We start from the raw sequence: 27,082 nt of genomic DNA on the forward strand, positions 1-27,082 counted from the left end.
ATAGAAGATGGAATATATAGAAATGTTGTTATCATTTTTGGTGAAATCACGTCTTATGGTACACTTAGTTTACGTGCATTTCTAATTCTCATATTAAGAACTTAATTAATCAAAGAATTCAATGTTTCACAACGTTATAAATGTCTATCGAAAACATCAATTTCAAAGAAGTCCTGAGCTTTTACTAATGATAGAGATCCAGATAGTACGATCGATATCTCGGCTGCACTGCTGGCTGGGGTTGTGCGATCCTCCTCTATATAGAATGTATGCCAACATTTTCAGCTTGGTTGCAGAGTAATGGAGCATGGCTTTGGCTTCCGTGACGAAGCTGTAGGTGGCTTTTGTATCTCTAACATGGTCCAAGGTCAAGCATTCTCCAGCTTTAGGTTGTCTGTTGTGTCTAAAGTGCAACGTCTTCCACAAGAAAAATCCTAAGGAAACTTATACAGGGAAGATTTAAGAATGAGTTATTTGGTTTGAAAAATAATAAACATTTTCAAACATTCCGTTCGATATTAGAGTTTTAGTGTTTTGATTATCTACATTACATAATAGGACGACAACACTTAGCTACACTGTATCTCTACCTGTTAATGAATTTATATTACCTTTGAATAGTTTGTGATTAAATCTGTTTGATTTCATTAAAATAAATCTCTAATCGGTGTTTGATATGTTTTTGTTTGTATCGTTTGTGTTTCTCAATCAATTAACAAGTATAATTAAAGGCGTTGTCAATTGATCCGCTTGTTTAAACGTTATTAAATTCACTGCCGTTGTGCGTTTTGTACATGGCTTTTGATTGGTCTCTTGATATGTTAGATAGTATCTGATTGGTCTATTTATATGCAGGATATAATCTGATTGGTCTGTTAATTTGTCAGATCCTATTTGATATGTGGTGCTAATGACCGGAGTTATCTAGCTAATTAATGACGTTTTAATGATGTAAGATCAGGAGACTTTGGCCTCAAATTTACGGACTTTGCCTAGGCACAGAACGACAAACTTGGCATAAAGTGTGTGCCGGTACACAACACACTTAGGGGACTATTCATATCCACCATTAGACTTCGACTTCATTAACGACCACTGAAATAGACTATTATGTAATTCATATCGCACCATCTAAGGTAAACATTAAAACAATACTAGAACGATTAATAAAGATTAAGATTATCATGGTTAGGTCATACATCATCATTAGATACAAAACATAGCAGTATTAATTAGGCAAAAACACTTATGGGTTAATGTATTCGAGTCTTCTAAGCTAATTAAAACTCATACAACTACATTCCTAGGAAAGTCCAAGTATGATAAGATATTCATATACGTAAGTATGATTGATAGGTGTGATAGCCAATCATCTCGCTGTCTTTAATATCTCTAATATTGGCGGTTTGACAATAAAATATTTTAAAGCTACATGCATTTACAAATTATATTCTTTATTTCATTTAGTAAAGATGGTGTGTTTATTTAGTAAGCCCCGTCTTTATTTAAATGAAGCCCCGTCTACCTGCTTATATAGCGTTTCGGTGTTAGCATATTGTTACGTACAGAACAGACACCAAACACAATAACGTCTAGATGTTTGGAGACTCGTTTTTCACAAACAATTACAAAACTTGGTCTGGTGAAAAGCGCGCTCAAGGGGGGATAACCCTTACAATAGTGAACAAAGTCTATCTGTAGCGATTCCTGATTTAACCAATAACTACAATGTAATGTACATAAATATGTACTGTATTTATTTTTATGTCACGGGGAATTATATTTTTATATCATTTTAATTTTATTGGAAACAAAACCATCTGTACAATCTCCACTTTGAAATTATAAAAACAAGAATATGTATTTTTTGTTATTTTACTTCAAATATAAAATATATTCTCCATCATTGCAATTGGTACTTCTTTCATTCATTTAAAAAAACACTGATAAAGTATATAACACATATAAATTAAACTAAACACAAACGAAACATCATGATATGGTTAATACTAGTTTTAAGATCAATTTGCTCATCAAAAGTACGCTCATAACGTTTTAAAATGTTCAAAGAAATATAAGCAGTAATCCGATAATCTTTTAGTAGATCTTTTTGTTTTAGTAGACAATGCCATTATCTGCTGGACCTGTAATACAAATAGAGAAATAGTAAAATATCTTCATCAAATATCTTCTGTAATTAGATAGTGCATAATAATCATGAAAAAAAACATTTTTTAAAAATCACAGAATGTCGTAGATAATAACATAGAATACCTAAGTTATAATAAAACATTTAAGATAGTAATTGTGAAATATCTAAGAAAGCCGTCGTTAAGAATTAAAGAGGAATCGTGAAACATCTTACAACGCAAAAGTGAAGAATCTAAAAAAGGTAACTGTAAAACACTATACAGTTGAAATATTTAGGGAATTATAATAAAAAATCAACAAATTAAATAATTCAGATTTCATACTAACCTACATAAACCTCGAGCCCCACTTTGCCAGGTCAACGTTCTTTCTTCTACTTGTGTTGATTTTCTTTGTTCCTACCCGCCGGTAGACCGGGAGTTTCTTCTCGAAATAGGCCCGTTTTCCTGTAAGTGTAAAAATATTATGTATTACGCGTAACTGTTACATCCTTGGGTAAGTTGTATGACACAAAAGTCGAGATATCATACATCAACTACTAAGGATTAGCTTTTTGTACGACGGATATGTCGAGTTTAGATGTACTACAGAATAAACTCCATACAATCATGCATATTTTGTATTCCTTCGCATTTCTAAGACTTTTCTATTGAGGTTATGGATCAAAAGAAATGATATGTTGCTGACCTCAAACAGAACGTTTCCACTCATTGACAATTGACTCCAAGTATGCAGCTGATTTTTCATTTTCATTTCAGAATATTTTATTGTCGGATGTTACAGACAATCGGAATTGGGCATTAGGCAACATGCCTATACACACCCTCTCCTTACATATTAACAGTACATACAAATCAATGTATATATGTATACCTAATAAATCGGAATTCCTATATTTATTTAATGATGATGATATCCTAAAACATCAAACTAGATATTGATAAACATCAAATACAAAATGTCTCCTAGTTCATATCATTACAAATAGGAAAAATGATTTTACAAGATATTCAACGAAATCTATTCAACAAAATCCAGCGAAATTTATTGGTATCTATTGGAGTTTGCAGCTGATCATAAGTTATCTTCATGCAATATATTACGTCCACACAACATCTTTATGTTCTTTTATTAGCATGGACTATAAAACAGCACTGGGTTCACTGACGATAGACGTACCTTTGAGAGCGCCTTTTGTTTTTATGTCTGTGATTAGTTTCTGCATGTGACGCATTCTTCGTGACATGGCAGTTTTCCTTGCCAATCGGTTATACAACTGCATGGGCATAACAACAATATCATCTTCATTATCGTCTTTCTCAGAAATATGCATTTTGTCATCGCTCATGTCAGCGATATGATGATCATCCTCTCGATCAAAGTCTAAATCATATTCATCACGATCATCAAGTTCGTAGTCATTCTGATCATCTATCTCATCTTGATCAAATAGATGAAGATCGTCGTCGTCAACTTCAAATCTATCATCGTCGTCATTATCATTTTCATATCGATCATCATGATCATCGTATTCATCACGATCATACTCATCATCGTCATCTCTAAAATCATTATCGTCTCTATCATCGTACCGATCATCATCGCGCTCATCACTATCGGTAACATCTTCTATAATATCTTCGATACGTTCGGTTAGTTGGTTCATATTATCATTCTCATCATCGACGTCATCTTCATCATAGTCGTCATCTTCACGTTCATTATCATCGTCATCATCAATATCATCTTTGTCTGCTATATCTTCTATAATATCTTCGATACGCTCTGCTAATGCATTTTCCTTTTTGTTTTCGTAGTCATCATCATCGTCGTCTATATCATCATAAATATCATCGTCTATTTCAGTAGTATCTTTAATATCGTCAATTATGTCATCTTTTTCATAATCATCGATATCTTCATAAATATCCTTTCCGATTCTCTTTTCTATTTCATCGCGAATGATTTCATTCTTATCCTCTATCATGTCCTCAATTTCGTAATCATCATCGTCATCATCAATGTCATCTTTTCCCATTCTCTTTTTTATTTCATCGCGAATGATTTCATTCTTATCCTCTATCATGTCCTCAATTTCGTAATCATCATCGTCATCATAAATGTCATCTTTTCCCATTTTCTTTTTTATTTCATCGCGAATGATTTCATTCTTATCCTCTATCATGTCCTCAATTTCGTAATCATCATCGTCATCATAAATGTCATCTTTTCCCATTCTCTTTTTTATTTCATCGCGAATGATTTCATTCTTATCCTCTATCATGTCCTCAATTTCGTAATCATCATCGTCATCATAAATGTCATCTTTTCCCATTCTCTTTTTTATTTCATCGCGAATGATTTCATTCTTATCCTCGATTATGTCCTCAATATCGTAATCATCATCATCGTCATCAATATCATCCTTTCCGATTCTCTTTTCTATTTCATCGCGAAGGATTTCATTCTTATCCTCGATTATGTCATCTATCTCGTAATCGTCGTCATCAACATCGTCAGCGATGTCCAGATCCGAGTCATCAGCTGTGGAAAAAAGAGAAACATGTATAATAAAACATAACTAAACGACAAAACATAATTGTTTGAGGAATGCTTTTCTCCTTTTTATGTAATCGCAAGTTAATAAATTTGATGTTAAGTTGCAAATGACACATGCTATCAAAATGGATTATGAATTTCTATTTCATTATTAATCATACATGTATACGATGACGTTTATTGAATTGTTGAACACTTTAAACTATCGGTTAAAGTCCCAAAGTTAACGGGTCCCACTATTAAACGAATCGTAGTTATTCCGGACTCTCCTCAGAACGGTGGTCATGAACATTTCGACCTCCGTTTCAACAAGTTTCAACAACTGCTATGCCGAGGTTACTGTTACTAAGAAATCAATATAAATATTCATGGTAAAGCCTGATTTTGATTTCATCTACACATACATGTAATAACAATGACTTTTTGCAGCTAGTTATGTATATTTTGGTTTAAGATACAATGCTAAGGTCTATTTATGCCGAAGAATATAAAAGATGGCCCATACCTTTAACGAGTTTCCTCATGCTTTTTCTAAATTCTTTAATATCATCGTCGTCATCATAATCATCATCGTCACCGTCAATATCATCATCGTCATCGTCATCATCGTCGTAATCGTCATCCCTATCAAAGTAATTGCCTAGCTCCTCCGGGTAGCTATCAGGCAGAATAGTTGGGGTTACATCGTCTACAAACTTCGGGATTTGTTTCTGAAGTGCGATGTCTAGTCGGAGAGGAACGTCGATGTTACATCGCCACAGATATTCACCGAACACCCGTCTCAACATTCGTACGGCTCGCCAGTAGGTCATTGGACACTTCTGTAGCTTGTAATTCAGACAGTCCATATGACGAGTAAGTCTCCTGCACATTAGAAAAAAAATGATGTAAGAAAACGATAATAGGAAACTGCACTCACTAGAAATGATAAGAAATATCATAAAAGCTCTACAGGCTGAGCAATACTCATGAACTGATAATAAATAATTACTGTAATACAAAATGCTTTTAAAAGATCACTTTAATGCATCCTCGTCATGAAACGTGGAAATTTTAGATGACATTTGCAACCTCGCCTGTTGGATCTAAACTTCATTGAAACAGTACCTACCTACATAACAGAACTTTCGAACCTCGTCTGTAGGATCTGATCAAATTTTCCATCGTCCGTATACAGGTGCCTCGGCCGCATCCGCCATTCAACTTCTTTACTGTGGTAAGGATTTATCATTATTTTATTTTGCGATATAGGCAAAATTTGATTGTTGCTTCTTTCAAGTTAAAGGGACAATTCACTCAGGCTAATTCTTTTACATAACCAAGAAGCAAAATATGACATAAAAGTATTGTTCTACATTTCTTATGAAACATATGACATAAAATATTGACAAATTCCACGTCATTATTTGGTATTTTAATTGATACAGTTGTAATTACAAATCGTTGATCAATACGATTAAGCAGGTACAATATGTACACTGTACCCATATCCGAGCCAAAGTCACGCACGTTAAACAAATGAACTACATAACCACTGTGGATGTGATAAAATTATTTTTAGGCAAGACAATTCACCTAATAAGGTAAACACATAACTGTCAGAGCGATTGGAGCAGTTCTAGACAAAAGTAGCATTACTCTACGAGCAAGGGACAGGGTTCGGCATACAAGATGTTCGACCACAACGTGTAATGGCGGACAGCGAGCGAGTTTGAACATTACACACGCATTTCACCACCATGGGCTTTTCTGGCATATCACAGAAAAAGTGACTGGTCTAATTTCCATTAGAACTGGGTTTTATCCGATATATGTATAAATTTTAATTTTTCTCTTAGACTGAATTGTCCCTTTAAATTTTATTCCATAATTTTCATAATATCCAAAACTAATTAATTATTAAGTGTATCAAATCATCAATTAACGATCACATAACGTACGTATACACCAATTTCATTGTAAATATTTAAAAACTATTTTATTAGTTGAAAAATGAAGGAACTCGAATCAGACTCACTGAAGCCGTTTTCGCTTGCTGATAACTTTCGGCCCATCAGTGAGACTGGCGACTTCAGTTTGTAATCATTTTTAGAGATAGATCCGGTCACGATTTGGCCTCCAATATTACTGGTCTGTCCCTCGTCCTGTGGCGCTGAAACAAAACTCAGAAGAATTAATAATCAGTCATTTGTTTCTTTATAAGTTTAATTGGGTGTTTTTTTCCAAGAACAAGTGGAAATATGCCAGTCAAATTAAACCATGTCAATTTCAGCAGATTTTTTCAGATCAGGATTTTGACGAGATATTGAAATGATATTGGCCCGAAATTGAAATGATATTGAGCTGAAGTCGACCTGACGTTAATTCATCGTTTACATCGTTTTCATGTTAATTTCAATTCAAACCCTCTTCCGGCCAAATTGACCTGAATATATTTTACTTGACGTAATGTTATATTTATCACAACATGTGTGGATAAATACCGTAAACTGATTTAAATGTAATAATATAACATTTGTTTGTTTGATTGATTCAATTAACGTCTTTTTAACATCCCACCCGGTCACATTATATGACAACGAGCGAACCAGTCGTCCTACTCCCTTAATGCTGAGCGCTAAGCAGGAGCAGAAACTACCACTTTAACAGACTTTGGTGTGTCTCGGCCAGGGGACAGAATCCAGAGCCTTCCTCACAGGGGCGAAAGCTCAACTCAAGGCCAAAAATTGAGATGGTGTCAAGAGAGAGGTTAGGAAGAACAAAGGTATTTAGGAAATAGAGAAAAGATAAGATCCTTAATTTACTCGCCTTTTACGACTATGCAATAAGGGGCAGCAGGTACAATTCTTACGCTCTACATGAAGGACATGATGGTCTGTTTGTGATAATTCGAAGTTATCATCACTTAGGCTTTCTTGGATTTCGTTTCACTTTACGAGGGGAATTTAGATGGATGGATCTCAAGTGAGATAGACATAATGAATAAAAGCGACAATAAAAACAAATGATATAAATAATGTGTAATATTAAAAAGGAAAGTCTTTTTCACAGGGCCGAATGATTAATTCAATTTCCACCGTGAGTTGGTGTCATGGGAGATGTTAGGTAAAGTAGAATCAGTCAGAAAAAAAAAGAAAACCTAATGTCTTGGACTTAATCGTCTTGATCATGTGATGTAGAAACATGTTGTTGTCTGTTATTTCAACAATAAATATGTTTAAATTTGTATCTTTATTTACCATCTACAGGGCAATGAACAGTAGAGCGAAATCGGGATCACTCGAAAAACAGATTTTGTAAAAGATGATATCCATCAATTGTGTAATTTAGCATATATACATCCTAAATATTGTTTATCGACTTTATGACTCCATATAAATTATTGATATTGGTTAGGACTAAATATCTATAATGCATGGGGAGGTTAAAACAAACCAATACAGTAAAATTGATACCAGCAATTACAGCGTTTTTCTTATGGCATAATTGATATATTAATTATATGTTTCCCACCTGAGAATTTTGATTTATTGTTGGTATTATATGTCTGAGACAGACTACATGTCCATGTTTGGCAGTCGGACATGGTTGCCGTCAGCGAAGAGGGCAGACTAACCTGCCAATCATCTATCGTGTTATTGTAATCATGAGTCAGACAAATGACCAGTTACGTAACCAGAAAACCATCCCACTCGTCAAGCAATTCAAACAAAGCTGGTCTGAGACGTACTTTTATTCTCTAAAATCTACTAAATACTATCTAGATATAAAGATTTGAAAATATTTTATGCAAATATGGCACTAAATATAGTGTTTTACCTATAGAAACTGGAATTTATAGAAAAATATTCCAACAACTGTACGTATTTGCCAAATATTTGTTAATACAATGATGAGGTATTGGAGATGGATATCATTACATTTTTGTATGCCTTGCTGTAGAATTAGATCGAAATGGTAGAAAGAATTGTCCACCATTCATTTAATTTCGGACAAGGAAATAATTCTAACCGTGTGGACAAAGAAGATTGTAAAATTTTCGAGGCGATCTCCCTTTTTATCAAGACATACATAACGAACAAGATTACATTATAGGATACCAACAGTAATGCTGGACAAAGTAGACAAATATTTAACTCTACAGCACAACAGAGCGCAACCCTTCGGCAAGTGGCAGCCAAAGGCCGGATGAATTAATTTAATTTCAAAACATACTCCACAAAAGTAGTCACGATGTCAAGAAAGTACATCATAAATATTTCCCTTGAATACCCATATACTAAAACCTGTTATTAAGTTAATTTCTATCATACATATATCTGATATGTTCACCTCCACATGACTATTGAGGTATGCGCTAAACTACATTTTATTTTTATGTTAAACACATATTCATGTACATCTCAATATACCATTATGTAACGGTGTTGAGATTTCAAGAAAATTGTCAATTGTCACATCCGTTACTGGCCCTTCTCCCCTGACTGCGGACTCACCTGACAGACGCTGTCCTCCTAGTACAGATGATAGTGGTACCTTGTACTTGTCGGTCGGTGTTATGTTCTCCAGCACTCCGATCATAGACCGTCGCCGTGACTTTCTCTGTCTTCCTTCCACACATGACACTGAAAATAAAGAAAAAAAAATCATTTTAATCTGGACTGATGATAAAAATTAAGTTTGACTTTTGTAGTGACTTTAATTGTAACGTTGAATGTACATGAAGTATCTTTATCCTAATAAAGATTTAGATGTAAAGAAATTTGACCTCAAGACATTGGCGAGACCCATCGCAACTGATTCGATTGATATCATATGTAGTTTAAACAACAGTAATATCATGTCAAAATGAAATTCCTACTATCACATTACATACAACATCACACAAGTATATTTAAGTGATGTTTTACTTTCTTGGAAAGTTATGTATCCGCATTCGGTTGTTTTTCTGATTGTGCAAGCACACAATATCTTAGAATTCGTCGTTTATGTTGAGACACCAGGCATTATCCTTGTGAGTAGTTAGTTAAAGCCATCTTTCAGTTTATTTGCGATATTTACTATGTTGTTTTATGTTGATGTTTTATACTTTAATGTATCTGACTTTTTTGTGGTCTTATTGAATAGGTGTTGGAAGGATATTGTAACTAGCGTGTGTGTGTTTTTATTTTATCATTCCAGAATATTCCGACCATCATTTAAACTCATTTATAGGTTCTAAATGTTACTTTGGGTTGTTATAATTAACATAGTTTTAAGGGTTGAAGCTCTCGGTTTACATTTCATTAGTGTTATGAGGGTCCTATCATCACTGTCTGACCCAAGAAAGATGCAATAGTTGTGTGAGGTTCTCCTCATACCTACGGCATACCTAGTATATTACCAGCACCAAGATCATAAGATAGTCTTAAGTTTACTTAGACTTACTCAACCAAAGATGACGTTACAAACGTTACGTTGTATTTGATTCGTTGCGTCTAAAATAAAGACTATTTCACAATCCTGGAGTCTGATGTACCTTATAATATATTATTGTAGACCCGTGTCGTCTAAGACTAAATTAAATGGCTATCCATGCAATCAAAGTCGTCTCAATAAGATATGAACATCATTTTCCTAGAACTTATTTATGGAAAAAGTAACATTCACATGTGGATATGAATGATACGTATTATATTGTGTGATCCTCGGTTAGAATATCCCTATCCTTCATATCCAATTTTTACAGTCTTATAGTCTTACATATTGAAAATGCTGTGTATATGGAGTTGGTAATGAAAGATAAAATGATGATTCTGAATTCAATTTAACACTTCGAAAAGGCATTTGAAATCACTGAAGCAATTCTTTGATTATGACAATGTGCGTTTAAAACTACGTGTACACCTAAACTTGTTAAGGGTGATCTTTTATCATACATAGAGATTTGAGTAGTACATGTTCAAAAAGGTTATGTGTTGTAAAAATTTGTAACAACTAACACCGAGGTAACTTTTTGGAATCACGATCAATAGATATTAGGAATTCATAAACTGTTGTACAAGAAATTTTGTCCCATAAGCGCATACTACTACAAAAAAATACAATACCAAAATGACTTCACAAGAAATATGATAATGATACCAGAAGTATCGGTGTATGTCAAATATTACACTACACTAAGTCCACAAACCTTTATTACCTGATATGTTAGAGAAATATTCCAGAACTTTAACACTGAAGTCTATAGATACAGGTTGGATTGTCTCTAATTACCGGTTGCCTTTATTTCTATCAGAAATGTCATGTGTTATGATGTGGTATCCCTGAATATCGTTTGTATATAATGTTTTTGTTACTTCGTTAAAACATGTACGCTAAAATGGTTCGAGTCTTTTGCTTTCAAATGTTTCGCAGAAATATTGAAATTCTGTTCTAATGATTAAAACAATATAAATATATATATATATATATATCTGCATTCAAATGAATCAGTCATTAACCACATGCGTTGTACTCACCATATATAACAGAACATAATAAGAAAATAATCCCAATCTTTGTTGTGACCATTGTTTCTCCAGCTACACCTCTAGTTTGGAGCCTGTAGTGTCCGGTTGTCTTTTATTAGTATTTCTGGCCGTGTTGGAGTTATGGATTACGCTATAGTGTGATGTTGGTAATGTCATTACTGATACAGAGACACGCTAACCTGTCATGGTTATATACACAGGCATGTAAATCTGTATTCAGCCATGACAAATGACCACGGTCCGTGTATGGCCTATGGCCGTCCGTTACGTAAACCATGACGTAGTGATCGCTACAAAGGACTGTCGAGGACATGTCCATGTTGACGATGTCTAATTGTTTGTAAGGATTAGCCATTTATTCTATTAATTTGTTCACGAGGTCATAAAATAATGCAATAGTGCACGACGTTAACATTGAAGATAGCCCGAAGACGTTTACATATGTAATTAGTATACGAATAAGTTTGTTATGCACCATCTTAGTAATTCATTACGTTCAAGAGCACAATTTACGTTTATTTGTTGTAAATACTATTTCAAAGAGATAGCCTTTCTGTGATTGGGAATACTACATAAATATTACAGGTTCCATTCTAAACAACTACTACAGTAAATCTCGCCATTGCGACCACCTCCGTATAAAGGTCACCTGCTCAATGTAAGACCATTTGGGAGGGGGTCAAAGAGGATCTATTTTCATGCAATGACATTGCAAATGGATTGTATTGTCTTTTACTGGAATTACATTTTCACTAAATTATTTGGTTTTTTTAAAATAATTTATACATCAAATTACTAATTAAGGTAAACTTGGTACATGTATCAGTGTAAATGTTCTATATGTTGCGTCAACTAGCTACTTCCACAAATCCTGTGCTATAGTCTATGGCTACAAAAGGGACAGATTTTTTTTTCAAATCCTTTTTATTATTTTACTAATCCACTGGTATTTACTGATTTCATTTTTTGTTATTCGTGAAATTCATCTTCATAATGTTATGACATCAAACGTGATATCTTTTTTATTACAAAAACCTGCATTAAGCATTCGCTAAATTCCTGGATATTACAGTGAATAAACACAAAGTCAATTTAGTCAAAAGCATGAGTTTTTCATATATTTATTCAAAATATAACACAGGCATGACAAAAATTGCTGAAAATAAATAAAATTTGCATAAAATACATATATAATTACATATGGTCAATCCATAATCTAGAACAAAAACAAAACATTTCACGGAAGCTTTTCACAATATCATAAAACTTTACATAAACTCTGGGAAGCTGGGTCGTGGTCTCTTGGAATCATATCAACTCCTATGTCATGTACTATAGTGGTCAAAACTTCAAAAATTATTGGAAAAGGTCAACATGCTAGATTTAATTTTGAATAACTAAAATATCGTCCTCGAATTTATTACAAATTGATTCACTCCGTGTTGTTCTAAGGAGAGATACCCTGGGCCCAGTTTCATGAACATTCCTTAAGTTGTATTTCTATATTGGATAGCATTACAGAAGTTAAGGGAAAAATATTAAGTAAATGAGCCTTCCTTAACTTATGTAATGTTTTACTATGGAGAATTTTAAGTTAAGGAATTCATTAAATTTAAGGAATGTTAATGAAACTGGTCCCTGACTCTTCACAACGAGAACAGTTTTACCGACGTCGACGTTACGGTTATCAATGATTTGATGGCGTCATCTTGTCGTTTTTTACCTTTGTTACCATTGTCTTGGCACTATGGTTAACTATTCGCGGCGAATTTATATTGTCAATAACACATAAAACTTGTGGTTGCGCAGTCTCAGAATAATTGGCCCAAGGGTAAACAGCTTAATGTCGCATGGTATTGAGAGTCACTTGTTTCAATCTAATGCAGTGACTGTATGGGCGTATAATTCAAAGAATTCGTGGGCGGATGACGGGCAGACATCTGGGAAATTACGGAAATATTCCACCTCAATGTGAAACTCTTTCATAGAGTTGGAATTTAGTATTGGTAGGTAACCGTTGACCTCTATCTCAAAGACGTCGAGTGCCATATACTGTACTATTTTTTATCCATTCTTTTTCCTACGGTTGGAATCTAGCATTAGTAGGTTAGCGTTGACCTCTATCACAAAAAAAGTCGAGTTTCATATTCTGTTGCACATCTAAATTCACACAACGTTCACTTGATATATCTCGTATATTTCTTACATTATATGCCTGTTATACACATGAATAATACCTATGTGTCAAAACGTTTTAACCATTTAACCCATTTACTGAACATTCGTAACATCATGATCTTCGAAAACATAGGAGTATTGAATATAAAGTGAAATATACGTAATTGGGAATCTGGAAAGTTCACAAGCACTACGATTTCTCTAAAACAACATTGAAACAACAAATAACATATAATACATATATTATAACATACATGATAAATAACAAAGCATTAAATACACTTGGTCTAGACATCAAACCACTAAATAAGTCAGGATTGATAATTGTCCACGGATTTCGTTTTATTTGATTGTGACTTTAACAGGGGATATTTAAACTAAAACAAAGAGTATGTATTAAAATATGACTTCAATGATTTAATGTATTTGAAATAACATTCCCAATTTTTTTCATAAATATTGACCTTTATTTGCATCATGGTTTTTTTTCTAGTAAAATTGTCAAAATTGTATTTAATACAATCAAATTACTATGAAACATTGGTTACAAATATTTTTTTTTAAAAAACATACAGGTTTCGTGATCATGAATATAACGTGGATTTTAAAGAATATTTCCTTCCTGACACCACACACGGCAATAATCATGGTATGTTATAAAAGAGGCTGGAAATGGGTATTAAATCGTGTGTGTGCCTAGTTTTGTAGTAATACTTAAACAAATGAGTTATTATTTCCAAATTGAAGAAACAAATATTTGATGAAATAAGACAAACTCCTCCACGTTGATTAAATAACGAAAATTGTTCCGAGTGCACAAAACTGTTTTCGTGAACAATTTATGAAGGTATTGTACTGCATCCCATACTACATGTTTGGTAACGCCTTTAACATTTCGACGTTATCTATATAGCCTAACGATAAAACAATGGGGCGACTGTAGAAATGTCTATGTAATACACATCCGCATTAACATGTGACGACAGGCTAGGGAGACGGACATCCTTATATAACACGTCACCCACGATACACACGTACATAACACCTATCGGGCTGGCCTGTCATAAGCATCATAAGCAATCTTTTTATTGTCGTATAAGTTAATATAAAGCATCTTATAAACAACATGGCGTTGTGGAATTCTAACGGGGAATTACAGGAGTTGAGATCATGCAAGATCATTTGGCGAAAGTCGCGGTTAAATATTCAGAAGCAAATTAAATAACATAAAGACATTACATTTTTGACAATTTAAACATAATAAAAATAAATAATTAAAATAAAAATACCCTCGAGAACGAGGCAATGACCCCTGACATTACGACCTTTGTCATGGGAAATCAGATGTAACATTGTAATTGAGACAGTGTTCATCGGGAGTGCTGTTACCTATGGTACAGTGTAGGTATTCAGTCAGTAGGGTGAGCAGTGTTCCAGGGACAATAAATTACAACCAATTAAGGTATCAGAAATGTATTCCTTGTAGAGCGAGACAACGTAATACAACGTTTGGTGCGTCTGGTTGGGTTTGTCATTAGGAAGACAAAATTTGCCCAATAATGTAGATTTTCTTATATTAAAATTTCATCTATTCACACTTTGGTGCAATTTGACCCCAAACTCCTTGAATGCATTCAAAAGTCATTTTTAAAATAGCTTTCTAAATAAATTGTAAGGTTTAAAAATGATGAATCCATATGCTTTTGATATTAACCCTGTCTTTGAAAATATAAAAATAGTTTTGACTTATGAGCCTACAACAATGTACATGTAATGTACTTAAAAGATTTATATCAATGAAAATGGGCGAAATACAACACAAAATGTAAACATAAGTACAATATGGAAGACATGGTTCAGAAAAGAGCTAAAATCTATCAAAATCCTAGCATCTTCCAATTTCTATATTGTTAGTTTTGACAACTATTATAATTACTTGACAACCTTATTCAAGTACAAGAGATATCACGTGAATCCCACCTGTTTTACTTGAAGTCACCTAAAGCATGATCACCATGTGCTTTGATACACGAAAAATACAGTCCAAAAAAACAATGGTCATCATGGTCACATCAATCATGATGTGTTTTCGTCTGTAGTTCTACATACTCTAATCAGATTAGCATTGGCGGAACTGAACGCGAACCACTGTTACTAAAAGAAGCTTTCATATCACAAAGTCTGTAAAACGATTGTGAAACCAACAGATCTATCTTAAATCTTAACAGATCTAAATTAATGGAACATTTCGCTAACGGAAACAAAATAGTGCCATACAGGCTTGTACATTCCATAGAACTAAACAAAGATTAGTAGTATGTCATTATAGTGGCATCCTATGACACCAATTACAACTGAGATTTACACAAAACTGTCTTAGAGTCACAAGGGCACTGGTATAAGAAATATGCTATCTGTCATATGTATTTCAGAACTTCATAAGGTACAGAAGACACTGCTGCAAGCATTAGCTCTGGTAAGGAAGAGTGGAGTAGAGACAAAAGGAAGATGTTTTGCATTGGTGTATCCAGATATAAAAACTTGATATAAAAAAGATCAAACCCCACTCGAAAGAGCTATCATTTCACAGATTATAACTTTGCACAAGAGTTAAAGTGTTATTATTCCATAAGGACGCAGGAATTTGACCAGTAATGATCATAATATACCTAGCGGATCTGTTGCTTCCAACAAATAGGTAATTCTTCACTTGATGTTGGTAGGAGGATAGTTTTAAAATGACATCAACTGTCTTTTCCAGTCCAAAACTACGTTTTTATCATTTCAACACTCTCTGTCCCTCAAAACACATCTGTCTGAACACACATATAAAAGTGGCCAATCCAAAACATTACCCATAGTCTTCAATTGGGACATTCATACAAAAAAGGTCATTTCCAGACTTATCTACCTCTCTCCCGAAAGATGCAATACTTGCAAGGAGATACGTTGAAATAATAAGGAAGATGCAGGGGAATGTCTTCCGACTAAAAATCTCGGTCACAGGGTGTTTGGGATATTTATTCAATTCACCATAAACTCTCTCTAAAGAAATGTTGGTCAATGTAATCATACATTGTGCATCCTTTTTTGTAGCATTTTACCGAATTTTTGTACTTGTTGCAGGATGATCTGTTGTTGTGCGGTCTGTACGACCAAGCAAGACACAGGACACTGTAACAAACTTTAACAGTGGTTCATTTAACAAAATATACTAGAATGTCTTGTTCCTCTAGGAAATACATACATAAACAAAGTTGTAAAAGAAGAGGACACACAGAAAGATGCAAGGAATAATAGAAAGGGGAGATCAACACTACAGGATAAATGCTCTGAAGAATGAAGACAGAAAACTACAGAAAAGGGTTTCCCTAGCTATAGCCATCAAATCGAGCAACTGGCCAATGAAATAATCACCTATGAAACATAATATGGTGGATTTGATACCAGACAGATGGGTCTTCCAGCTCACCATTACTTTTAATGTATACGAGGGGAATTAGAACTTATGATGAAATTAAGGAGTGTACTAAAATAAACTTTATTTGAAAATTCAACATATCACATGATCATATCATGATCTTACTAGTAATATACCTTTTCAACTCTGTTTACTGCAACAGTTTTACATTTAAAATGACAATGATAAAAAAGAAGGCAAAAATGTGTTAGCCTTCGTTACATACTGTTAAAATGTAAAATAGGCCACACTCATTATCATGACTGTAGAAAGACAAGGTTGTTATAGATACAGATGTGTAATAGTCGACACCATCACCCCAGGGCAAGAAAAGCGAAAAAAATACTTAGAAGACAATAAAACTGCTTCAACCTAGATCAATATTTCGAGGTTACTTATAGAAACGTGTTTGTTTCAATAATGCCCATTTAGACAATGAATGCTGTTTTCTTTAAAAAAACAATATCGACTCAAATGTTGCTCATTTTGACTACAGAACTATACAGGCTTCTCTATATACTGGCCTTAATGTTAATTACAACAATAAAGATAATAGAATACATCTTTCTGACATTCAAAAGAAAACGGTTCCAAAGTATCAGAAATAGTATACAGTGTACCACCGTTACCAGTGTTTAAACACTAACACATAGGGGGTGGGAACTATCAGCTTACAGTAATGTAACTGGATGGTTGATTTAGTAACTTCCAATTAAATTGAAATTGGCAAAAATCTACAATATTCACAGCCATACACCTGGTTAATATGTATTACTTCTTATGTTAAACGTGTGACTTTTGAAATATTGTTTCATACGGAGTTGACTTGGTAAAATTAGAACAAATGATTAAATTACAAAAACAACATAACTGAGACAACCTAGTTTCTTCCGTGTTCCTACTTAGATTTTTCCTAACTTTACCACAAAAGACTTGCATGTACATTTTTCCTTTTTCGTTTTACAATAAATTAAGTTCATAATCTCATATTTTCATGCACATTTAAGGTGGAAGCCATTTTGGTAACCATAGCAGCAGTTTACCACAGTAACCAACTCTTCTTTTTCTGCCTCGTAGTGTCCTTGTCTGTTTTAGCTGCATCGTCCGAGGCACACTGTAACACAAAACGTAACAAGTAATTATCAAATGTAAATAGAAAACATTCAAACATTTAACAACATAAGTCATAATACTATTACATTTATATTATATATAATCATGCATGTTAATAAAACATACAAACACAACAACAATACATGCTTGTGCTAAACATTAAGCATATCATTAACTACAGAAAGAAGCATTTTCTGGATTCTATCTATTTACCATTATTACAACATTAGGTTTTATAAAGAAAAAAACAACATTTTACTTGACTTTTGAAATACAATTTGACACAACAACATGCATTTAAATGACAATTTGATACATACCTTTAATTAGTCAAACTTTTGTTGTAGAATAACACTGGCATGCCATATGAAAGACTTATATCAAAATCAATCTAGTCTCATGCTACTGTGTAACACATAACTTTCACGGATGGTTCGTTTTTGCTATATTCATGTTTTCACTGATGTCTGCAAATTCTATACATCAGCTAAATATACAGCAATGTATTGATGCACAAACAATAGAATCATTTATATGCAGAACTTATAAGAATCAGTGAACTACGAAATCTAACCTCCATGAATTTAAATGCTATACAGTCTGTCTTTTAATTCTTTTTCTAATCACAATTTTTAATTTATGACCTTCGTTTCATTGTACTTAAACAAAAACAAAGACAATGGCTCATTACCATAACAACAGCCAGGAAGTAGCCATACAAAAGAACATTCTAACTTAAATATACAACAAAAAATTTCAGTGTTGTGAGAAAAATTTATTTATTTTTTAGAAAATACATGCAAATCAATGAGCATTAAACGCTGAGCGTGGAATGCGGTGTGATCCTACATGGATGAGTTACCATAAATGTAGACATATTGCTTTGTAGAAGTAACATTAAGTAAACAAAGTTATAAATTGATTTCTCGTTTTCACTATTATATATAATAATATTTGTAATTGTGTTGCCTATATAGGCCTTATACAGAAACAAACTACTATGAGATAAACAAATTTGTACTTTTTACAAATACCAGCTCACCTTATTCTTAACTATTAATGCCTAGAAAATTTATATAATTATGCATAAAGTAAAACAAGGTAATATGAAGTTTATCAAACAAGTTCAATAATTTGATGTGAGAAGCGTATGAAATTATTTAATGATTTTTATAGATTTTATATAACGTAGCCACAAGTGTAAGATTCTATTTATCACATAACTAATATTCACCTGTTACCACAAAAGTGCTCACACATGTGTCTTACGACATTACACATGTGTCATATGATATTACACATATGTATTACAATATTTATAACACGACTGTATCACATGACTGAACGGGTCAGATAATAAGGAAAGATTACCAGATAGAGAACTTAACACCAGCAATAACATTAGATTACCAGTAGTTTTAGATACAGTGATCTGAACTTTTTTATGATTTTACACGACAATATTGTGGTTGTGAAAATTTCATCCATGAAATAAAATTGATGGATTAGTCGTCCATCAGATTGCGAAATTTTAATTAGATGAAATCTGACATCTGTATTATTGATATGTCAATATTATAAAATGTAAGACACACAGATACAAGAGGCCCAGAGGGCCTGTATCGCTCACCTGTTTTTTTTTAAATAATTATCACAAAGACTCTGACAATTAGAAAAATTAGCAAAATTGACTCCCAAAGTATAATTTTGAATCACAACCATACAATGATGCTATTGATACCATACAAATATGCTATCCAATACATAGGTTCAGAGACAAAGTAATTTATATGAAAATAGTAGCCTTATTGACCTTTTTGACCCTGCGTCTATTGCCGTCTAAGGCCCCAGGGGTCAGCCTTATCATTTGTACAATTTCAAATCCCAACCCTATAAGGATACTAAACTTGACCATTGCATTATGAGTGCTCTTCCATGCTTAGTTGCAGAGAAGAAGTCGTTTATATGGAAATAGCTAAATTGATCCCTTTTGACCCCACCCTTCAGGCCCCTGGGGGGTCACCCCATCATTTGCAAAATTTTGAATCCAAACCCTACAAGGATGTAACCATTGCATTATGAGCTTAATCCCATGTTAAGTTGCAGAGACGAAGTCATTTTTATGGAAATTGACCATTTTTGACCCCCCCCCCCCACCCCTCAGGCCCCGGGGGGTCAAGTCTTATCATTTGTACAATTTTGAATCCCCACCCTATAAGGATGCTACCATTGCATTATGGGTGCTATCCCATGCTTTGTTGAAGAGAGAAGCGTATGAAATTATTTAATGATTTTTATAGATTTTATATAGCGTAGCCACAAGTGTAAGATTCTATTTATCACATAACTAATATTCACCTGTTACCACAAAAGTGCTCACACATGTGTCTTACGACATTACACATGTGTCATATGATATTACACATATGTATTACACATATGTATTACAATATTTATAACACGACTGTATCACATGACTGAACAGGTCAGATAATAAGGAAAGATTACCAGATAGATAACTTAACACCAGCAATAACATTAGATTACCAGTAGTTTTAGATACAGTGATCTGAACTTTTTATGATTTTACACAACAATATTGTGGTTGTGAAAATTTCATCCATGAAATAAAATTGATGGATTAGTCGTCCATCAGATTGCGAAATTTTAATTAGATGAAATCTGACATCTGTATTATTTATATGTCAACATTATAAAATGTAAGACACACAGATATAAAATACATTAGAACTGATCATAGGAATTATTGGTAATACTATAGCTTAATGAAATAAATGTTTGGGTTCATACATATTTATAAAATATGGTGATAAAAGATACGCGGGAAATATGGCATCAATGAGATCAAATGTAAAAAAAACCCAGAACTCACGACTGATATGATAACATATTGGTGAATAATTGTAGACTAATTAGTATTTAAAATTGAAGGGAGGGAAACACTGAGATCTTAGAGAGAAATATAAATGTGTCCATTGAATCTGTACATCAAAAAAAATTTCTACCAAGAAGCATTTATCATCAATATAGACAAAATCAGACAAAACAAGATATCTGTATGTACTTACACTCTTTGTATTTTATAAAAGTGACTATAGAAATAGAATTAAATTGTCATTTCAGTGTATTTGATCAATGGCAGCAGACATAAAATAGGCATCAACTAGTTGTAAGAAATCTTTAGGTCTATCAGGAACGTAAATATTACAAACTACAACCATGCTGAACAATAACCTAGCATGCTAACTATAGATATAAACGCTGTGTTACCAAGATATAATAAAAATCATCTATGAATTACACATAGGACATGTGTCTTTATGTATTTTAGGTAGTTTAGGTAGTTTTTGTTTTGATAATTTGTATTTTTTAAACATATAATAATCACTATTTTCCTTATTCTATAAATCATTGTGTCAGCATGACATAGTCAATGTTTTACATTATACAAAATCATTTACCACCTCGTTATTAATGAATCTTGTTTCTTTCAAATGATTGACCTAGCAAATAATGGAAATATGTTAAAAATGATAACAGGCTGGAAAATAATGTACATGTAGCGATCAACAAAATGTTTTATATCTGTGTAAATTTAAAATGAAGGCAAAGCACCAGACTTATTTTACTGTGATCACACCCACTGTGGTATGTAATACTGAACTCATTAATGCTGATCAACCTACATTTAAACCTTGTTACCTCAATGTTTATGTCATTGTTTAACACCCCAAGTTATTCCAATCATTCGGAGTTACTTCTTTTTTTTCAACAGTGAGTCCCAATGTCATTCCGATCATTCAGAGTTACTTCTTTTTTTTCAACAGTGAGTCCCAACATCATTCCAATCATTCAGAGTTATTTCCCTTTTTCATCAGTGAGTCCCAACGTCATTCGATCATTCAGAGTTACTTCCCTTTTTCATCAGTGAGTATGGTATGTATTAAAAATGTAGCATGCTCAATAATGTAATTTATTGTAAGACTAATGCTGCAATATTTCTAATGACAAATTTTGAGGTGCAAGATTTAAATGTATTATTTTAAATTATAGTTATTATATATATATATATATATACATCATCAATCGACACGCAGCACTGTCGCTATATACAATGATAATATAGGATTGTGTGTACAATAACATGTATAATGTGTAAAACAAAAGGCATTATTAATAGAATTCAAATTATTGCTAGCTAGGATTATGATAAAGGTTTCAAGTACTGTCTGGAAAATCCAGTGTAGTGTAAAAAGCACATGATAACATTAGCACTAACTAAAATATATATAATATACAGGTAAATAAACAATCAGCATCCCTGAATCAGAAAGCAATGAGACAGTTTGTATTATTTACAGTAAAATCAATTTAAAATACACCTAAATGGATTGATCTTAAAAGATTCTCTCCTTTCACACAAACTATTGCAATTACTTTGTTTGACACATCTCATGTTAGACAGCTAACCAGTGAACTAGCTTAACACATCGATTAAATTTAGTGTGTACTTATCATTTTATTTTATAATGTTTTCAGAAATCCCCAAAAAACATTTAAAAATTTAAAATAAAAGTTCATAAAAAGTTCATAAACTGGAATAGATTTCCTTCTATTGAAAGCATTTGTTCTTACACATACATTATATACAAATAAATGTACCATGCTGCTTGAATTTGGTTATCTGACTGGAAACAAAAATAAAAATTGAGCTAAATCTTGTATTCTGTACATCTAGATTAAAACAGGTGCATGTAATTAAATTTGGTACTGCTGAGGGAAAATGAACTTCAGAGATGTCTTCATACCTCAAATATAACAACCCATGTTCAAAATTGCATTTTTTCGCAAATCATCATCGGTTTACAAAATAGAAATAAGCAAATCTAATCTACATACATACAGCATTCAATACAATATCTATATTTGGAATGTTAAGAACAATGTTAAACAAGACAACATACGTACCAACAAACAAAGCATGCCAAAACACTATTGACAACTGACAAAATAACAGAGAACAGAAATGTCCTGATATTTTATATCACTACAGTTCATTTATAATGACATTTATTTTGTGTGGATTTCCCTTGGATTTTTAGACCTGCACAGTGTAAAAACAAGAAGATAGGGACCATCTATTAATTCACATATTTCATACCCTCTGATGAAAATTGTTTAAGATAATTTTTCAGATGACTTTTAGGTGGTTAATTGAAAAATTATTAACATAGATATGGGACTAAAACCATGATCGAAATATGAGGACAGAAAAAAACTATTTGATGTGTCATCTTGAAACTTATTACCAGTATAGACTATAGGATATCAATTAAAAAGTTCTCGTTCAGTGTAATTAAGGGCACCTGCTCCATCTAAAGTCTAATCTAGCTGACCAAGCAATGACTTTCACTGTACTTTAGTCCCCAAAGGATGGAAAGTTTGGGTATTATTACATATTACAATTAATTTGTATAAGTTTCCCTCCTGAACCTACAGCTTTATCTATAAAGGTAACAAGAACTGCCAGGTAAATTACAAACGAAATTTAAAAAAAAAATGAAGGTAGGTCTACAAATTTAAATGATTTTATCTGAAAATAATCACAAAATAACTTAAATAATGATTTCTATGACATACAATGAATGAGTAATGATATAGATGGCTCCATAGTCTTTCCAAGTGAGGAATACTTCACTGATCTCAGAAATTTTGCCTGTCGTCAAGTTTCAGGTGGGATAATTAAACAACGGGAGATAATTAAACAATGGGAGATAATAAAGTTCCATGCAGCAGACAGTGTGATGTCATACCCATTCCCCATGGGGGTAGACTTTGGTGACGGGAAAATTCTCCATATCAAAACCAGCCTCTGTAGCAAGGTCTGTCATCGCCTGGTCTCTGGACGACTGAAAAATAGAATGGAAAACTTGTTATCAGACAATAGTTATTTGGCAACAATGGTAGTTAATATATAACAATTAATTCAATTGACAACAATGATAATATTTGATGAATAGTCTATATGGCTTATATAATTACAAATCAAACTTGCAACACATACACAAAAAATGCTTGACTTTTGAGATACATATTAATATAGTGGAATGAGAAATTCTGAAAACAGAATGTGAGTAATTTTTTCCCTTGTACTTTCTAGATATATTCACCTCAAAATCAAAGACAAAAACATTTACAAAAGTTATTACTGGTATTTAGTTGAGTAATTATATCCAGCCTATATAAAACGTAGGCTTTGATATTGAAATAGTTAGAATACAGTGACCGTAAACAAACTTACAGTAGGTCTTCTATCATTAATGAACAAAACATCTAAATCTGTCATCTAAAATCTACTTGTATTTTGATAAAAAATTGAGAACTTTTTGGTTCAATATAAACAAAAGTTATTACATTGTATTCGCAAACAATGTGGTCCCTTATCTCAGTCAAGTTGAGATATAATAAAATATAATAATTTCCTTTTGATTCAGAGTCCATGTGTGATGAAATTGACATTTATCCAGCTGTTAGATAACCACTTTTTATTTTGTAACAATGAGAACAGACATTGCAGAGGGGCTGATAAGCTGCATAGCTCTGTCACAGCTAGAGCACATCAACAGAATATTTATTTTTATTTTTTAGAATTTTTTTTTTATTAAATAACAAAAGCATTTTTTTAAACAAGATGTAACTTTAAAATCTTTAAATGGTAAGTACATTTGAACTGATCTGAAAATTAAATTATGATATTTGATTATACATTGTATATCTGCAAATCAGGATATTTTTTAAATTATATTCCAAATATCTTTAGTAATTACACTTAGTCTAGTCAGTATAAGCTTTGATGCAATTAAGCCACGCGAGATCTATTGATGGTTGTAGTTTAATCAACAGTCATTAAAGTCTACAATCACAGTGTAATGACTAGCAGGCATTACACTGAATTCTGAAAACATGATATTATTATCATCACATCACTTGTACATACATAACTACATATACATCAATGTAAGATGACTTTTCTCAGAAGGAAATACACAATTAGTAACAAAGGTCAATATAATGTGAGATGTGACTGGAGGGGAGTTTATAAATAGGGTTCAGAAAAGCTGGTACATGGGGAGATAAACTAGATACAGGTGATTCATTCGAGGGGGTCGTCATAGTGACATTACAGAAAACAGATGATTAGAAATCTACCAAATCCAAAGAAACACGTTAAAAGCACCTAGGTCAGGTAAAGTTTTAACGTTGGCTTATTACTGTGATAAAGGGGAGATTACTGCGATGGAAAGGGATAATATAGGGGAGATAACTATCTTCAGCTAAAACTTGGATTACAACTAGATTAAGAAGTATACATAGTAGAAATTAAATAATCTATGTGAATTCAGATGTTACAGCATATATAAGGTCATGACTATTCTCGAACTGTGAATTCAGGTAGTTACAGCATATATAACAATGTGTATAAGGTCATGGCCATTCTCTAACATCATGTAAAACAGTATGTATCAAGGATGACAATACTTGTCTCTGTACAATTAAAATAAAAAGAAAATCAAATACAAAGGGTAATGTTTGATATTGATATAACTGATACTGACAAAGTCTAGCCGCCTTACAAGAATCCTAATATCTGAAAGAAAAGTTTGGTGTTTATGTAGACGTGGACCAGTAAGTTGTAACACACGTGAAATATTCTGTGATCAAGCATAAGTGTAAATCAACAAGCATATCATGGAAGACAACATTGAATGGGACAAGATATTTTTGTCTGCTTTAAAAACCAAATTCAGGGTAGTTCTACAGGAGTATTTTCTTCCATTAACTGCAAACTCAGTGAACTGTGGACTAGCTGTTGCTATGGATACTACCTGAAACCTGTCATCATGTCTATATCATTGATTCGTACACATAGCGACGCTTTTTAGAGGCCTGCAAACAGGGCTATCATTACAGACAATTGCAAACACAGACAAAAATATATACATAAAACTATAAATACAAAGTACAAAATTTATATATAAAATAAATCTATCTACAAACAAATCATTATCTATCTAAAATTGGAAACATATGAAACAGTACAAATTAAACCACAAACTTAATTAACAGCTGAAATATCACACACAGTAGGAGAGATCAAACTACCGCTAAAATAAAACTTTCGTACAGCTAACCACCCAAACTCCACAGATTTATCTCGCAATTTTCTGTGTCTAGCGATGATTGTTCAGCAAGAATAGAATCAAACAATCACAAACTAATATTTATTTTGCATACATATACATTTGTGCAATTAATCATAGCTATAATGAATCACACCGTCACTTTTTTTATATACATGTTTTACTTGACATGCACTTTAATTAACTAAAGAAATCAAATATCACAGGTTTAATTAATACATGCTATTCTTCCTTCATTCTGTTATCAGTGACATCATATTTCTAAACACCTGATGTATCTCTGAAAACTTGTGTATGCGTAATTGAAATATGACATCTTTTATTCACTTCATTTATTTTGCATTTGCAAAGTAGTAGCAGTTAAAATCATTTGTTCATCAGAGAGGTCATCTCGAAATAAATACTTGTGTATTTACTTCCCTAAGGATATGTTAGACTGTTTGACCAGAAAAATTAATGTAGCAGCAGTTTTAGTGGCTGATTGATTGACAGGTAGTAGCAAATTATAAGCACTTACAAACCTAAAGTCTAGTCATCTGAAATTGATACACCAAACCAGGTTTTATATTTAGTAAATTGATACACCAACCCAGGTATTATATTTAGTTTATTGATACACCAAACCAGGTTTTATATTTAGTAAATTGATACACCAAACCAGGTTTTATATTTAGTAAATTGATACACCAAACCAGGTTTTATATATTCAGTAAATTGATACATCAAACCAGGTTTTATATTCAGTAAATTGATACACCAAACCAGGTTTTTTATTTAGTAAATTGATACACCAAACCAGGTTTTATATTCAGTAAATTGATACACCAAACCAGGTTTTATATTCAGTAAATTGATACACCAAACCAGGTTTTATATTCAGTAAATTG

The 27,082-nt window shown here is 32.7% G+C and overlaps 2 protein-coding genes across 2 annotated transcripts in view; both read right to left on the reverse strand.

The window, feature by feature from the left end:
* Positions 1–1,879: 1,879 nt before the first annotated feature.
* On the reverse strand, positions 1,880–11,408 carry LOC138334388 (protein PFC0760c-like). The gene is made up of 8 exons (XM_069283060.1): positions 11,402–11,408; positions 9,207–9,335; positions 6,728–6,880; positions 5,822–5,921; positions 5,216–5,574; positions 3,331–4,695; positions 2,479–2,597; positions 1,880–2,144 (listed from the first exon to the last, which is right to left on the reverse strand). Exons 1-7 carry the CDS (start codon positions 11,406–11,408, stop codon positions 2,479–2,481), a joined length of 2,232 nt encoding a protein of 743 aa, XP_069139161.1. The 3' UTR covers positions 1,880–2,144.
* Positions 11,409–12,822: 1,414 nt separating this feature from the next.
* The window catches only part of LOC138334389 (pleckstrin homology domain-containing family A member 1-like), a 33,308-nt gene continuing 19,048 nt past the window's right edge, over positions 12,823–27,082 (reverse strand). The window contains exons 11-12 of the mRNA XM_069283061.1: positions 23,808–23,903; positions 12,823–17,974 (exon numbers count right to left, since the gene is read on the reverse strand). Coding sequence (XP_069139162.1) covers positions 17,900–17,974; positions 23,808–23,903 — 171 coding nt within the window. The 3' untranslated portion in view covers positions 12,823–17,899. The remainder of the gene's footprint in view (positions 17,975–23,807; positions 23,904–27,082) is intronic.

Source organism: Argopecten irradians, chromosome 11 (genome assembly GCF_041381155.1).
Source record: "Argopecten irradians isolate NY chromosome 11, Ai_NY, whole genome shotgun sequence".
Taxonomy (NCBI): domain Eukaryota; kingdom Metazoa; phylum Mollusca; class Bivalvia; order Pectinida; family Pectinidae; genus Argopecten; species Argopecten irradians.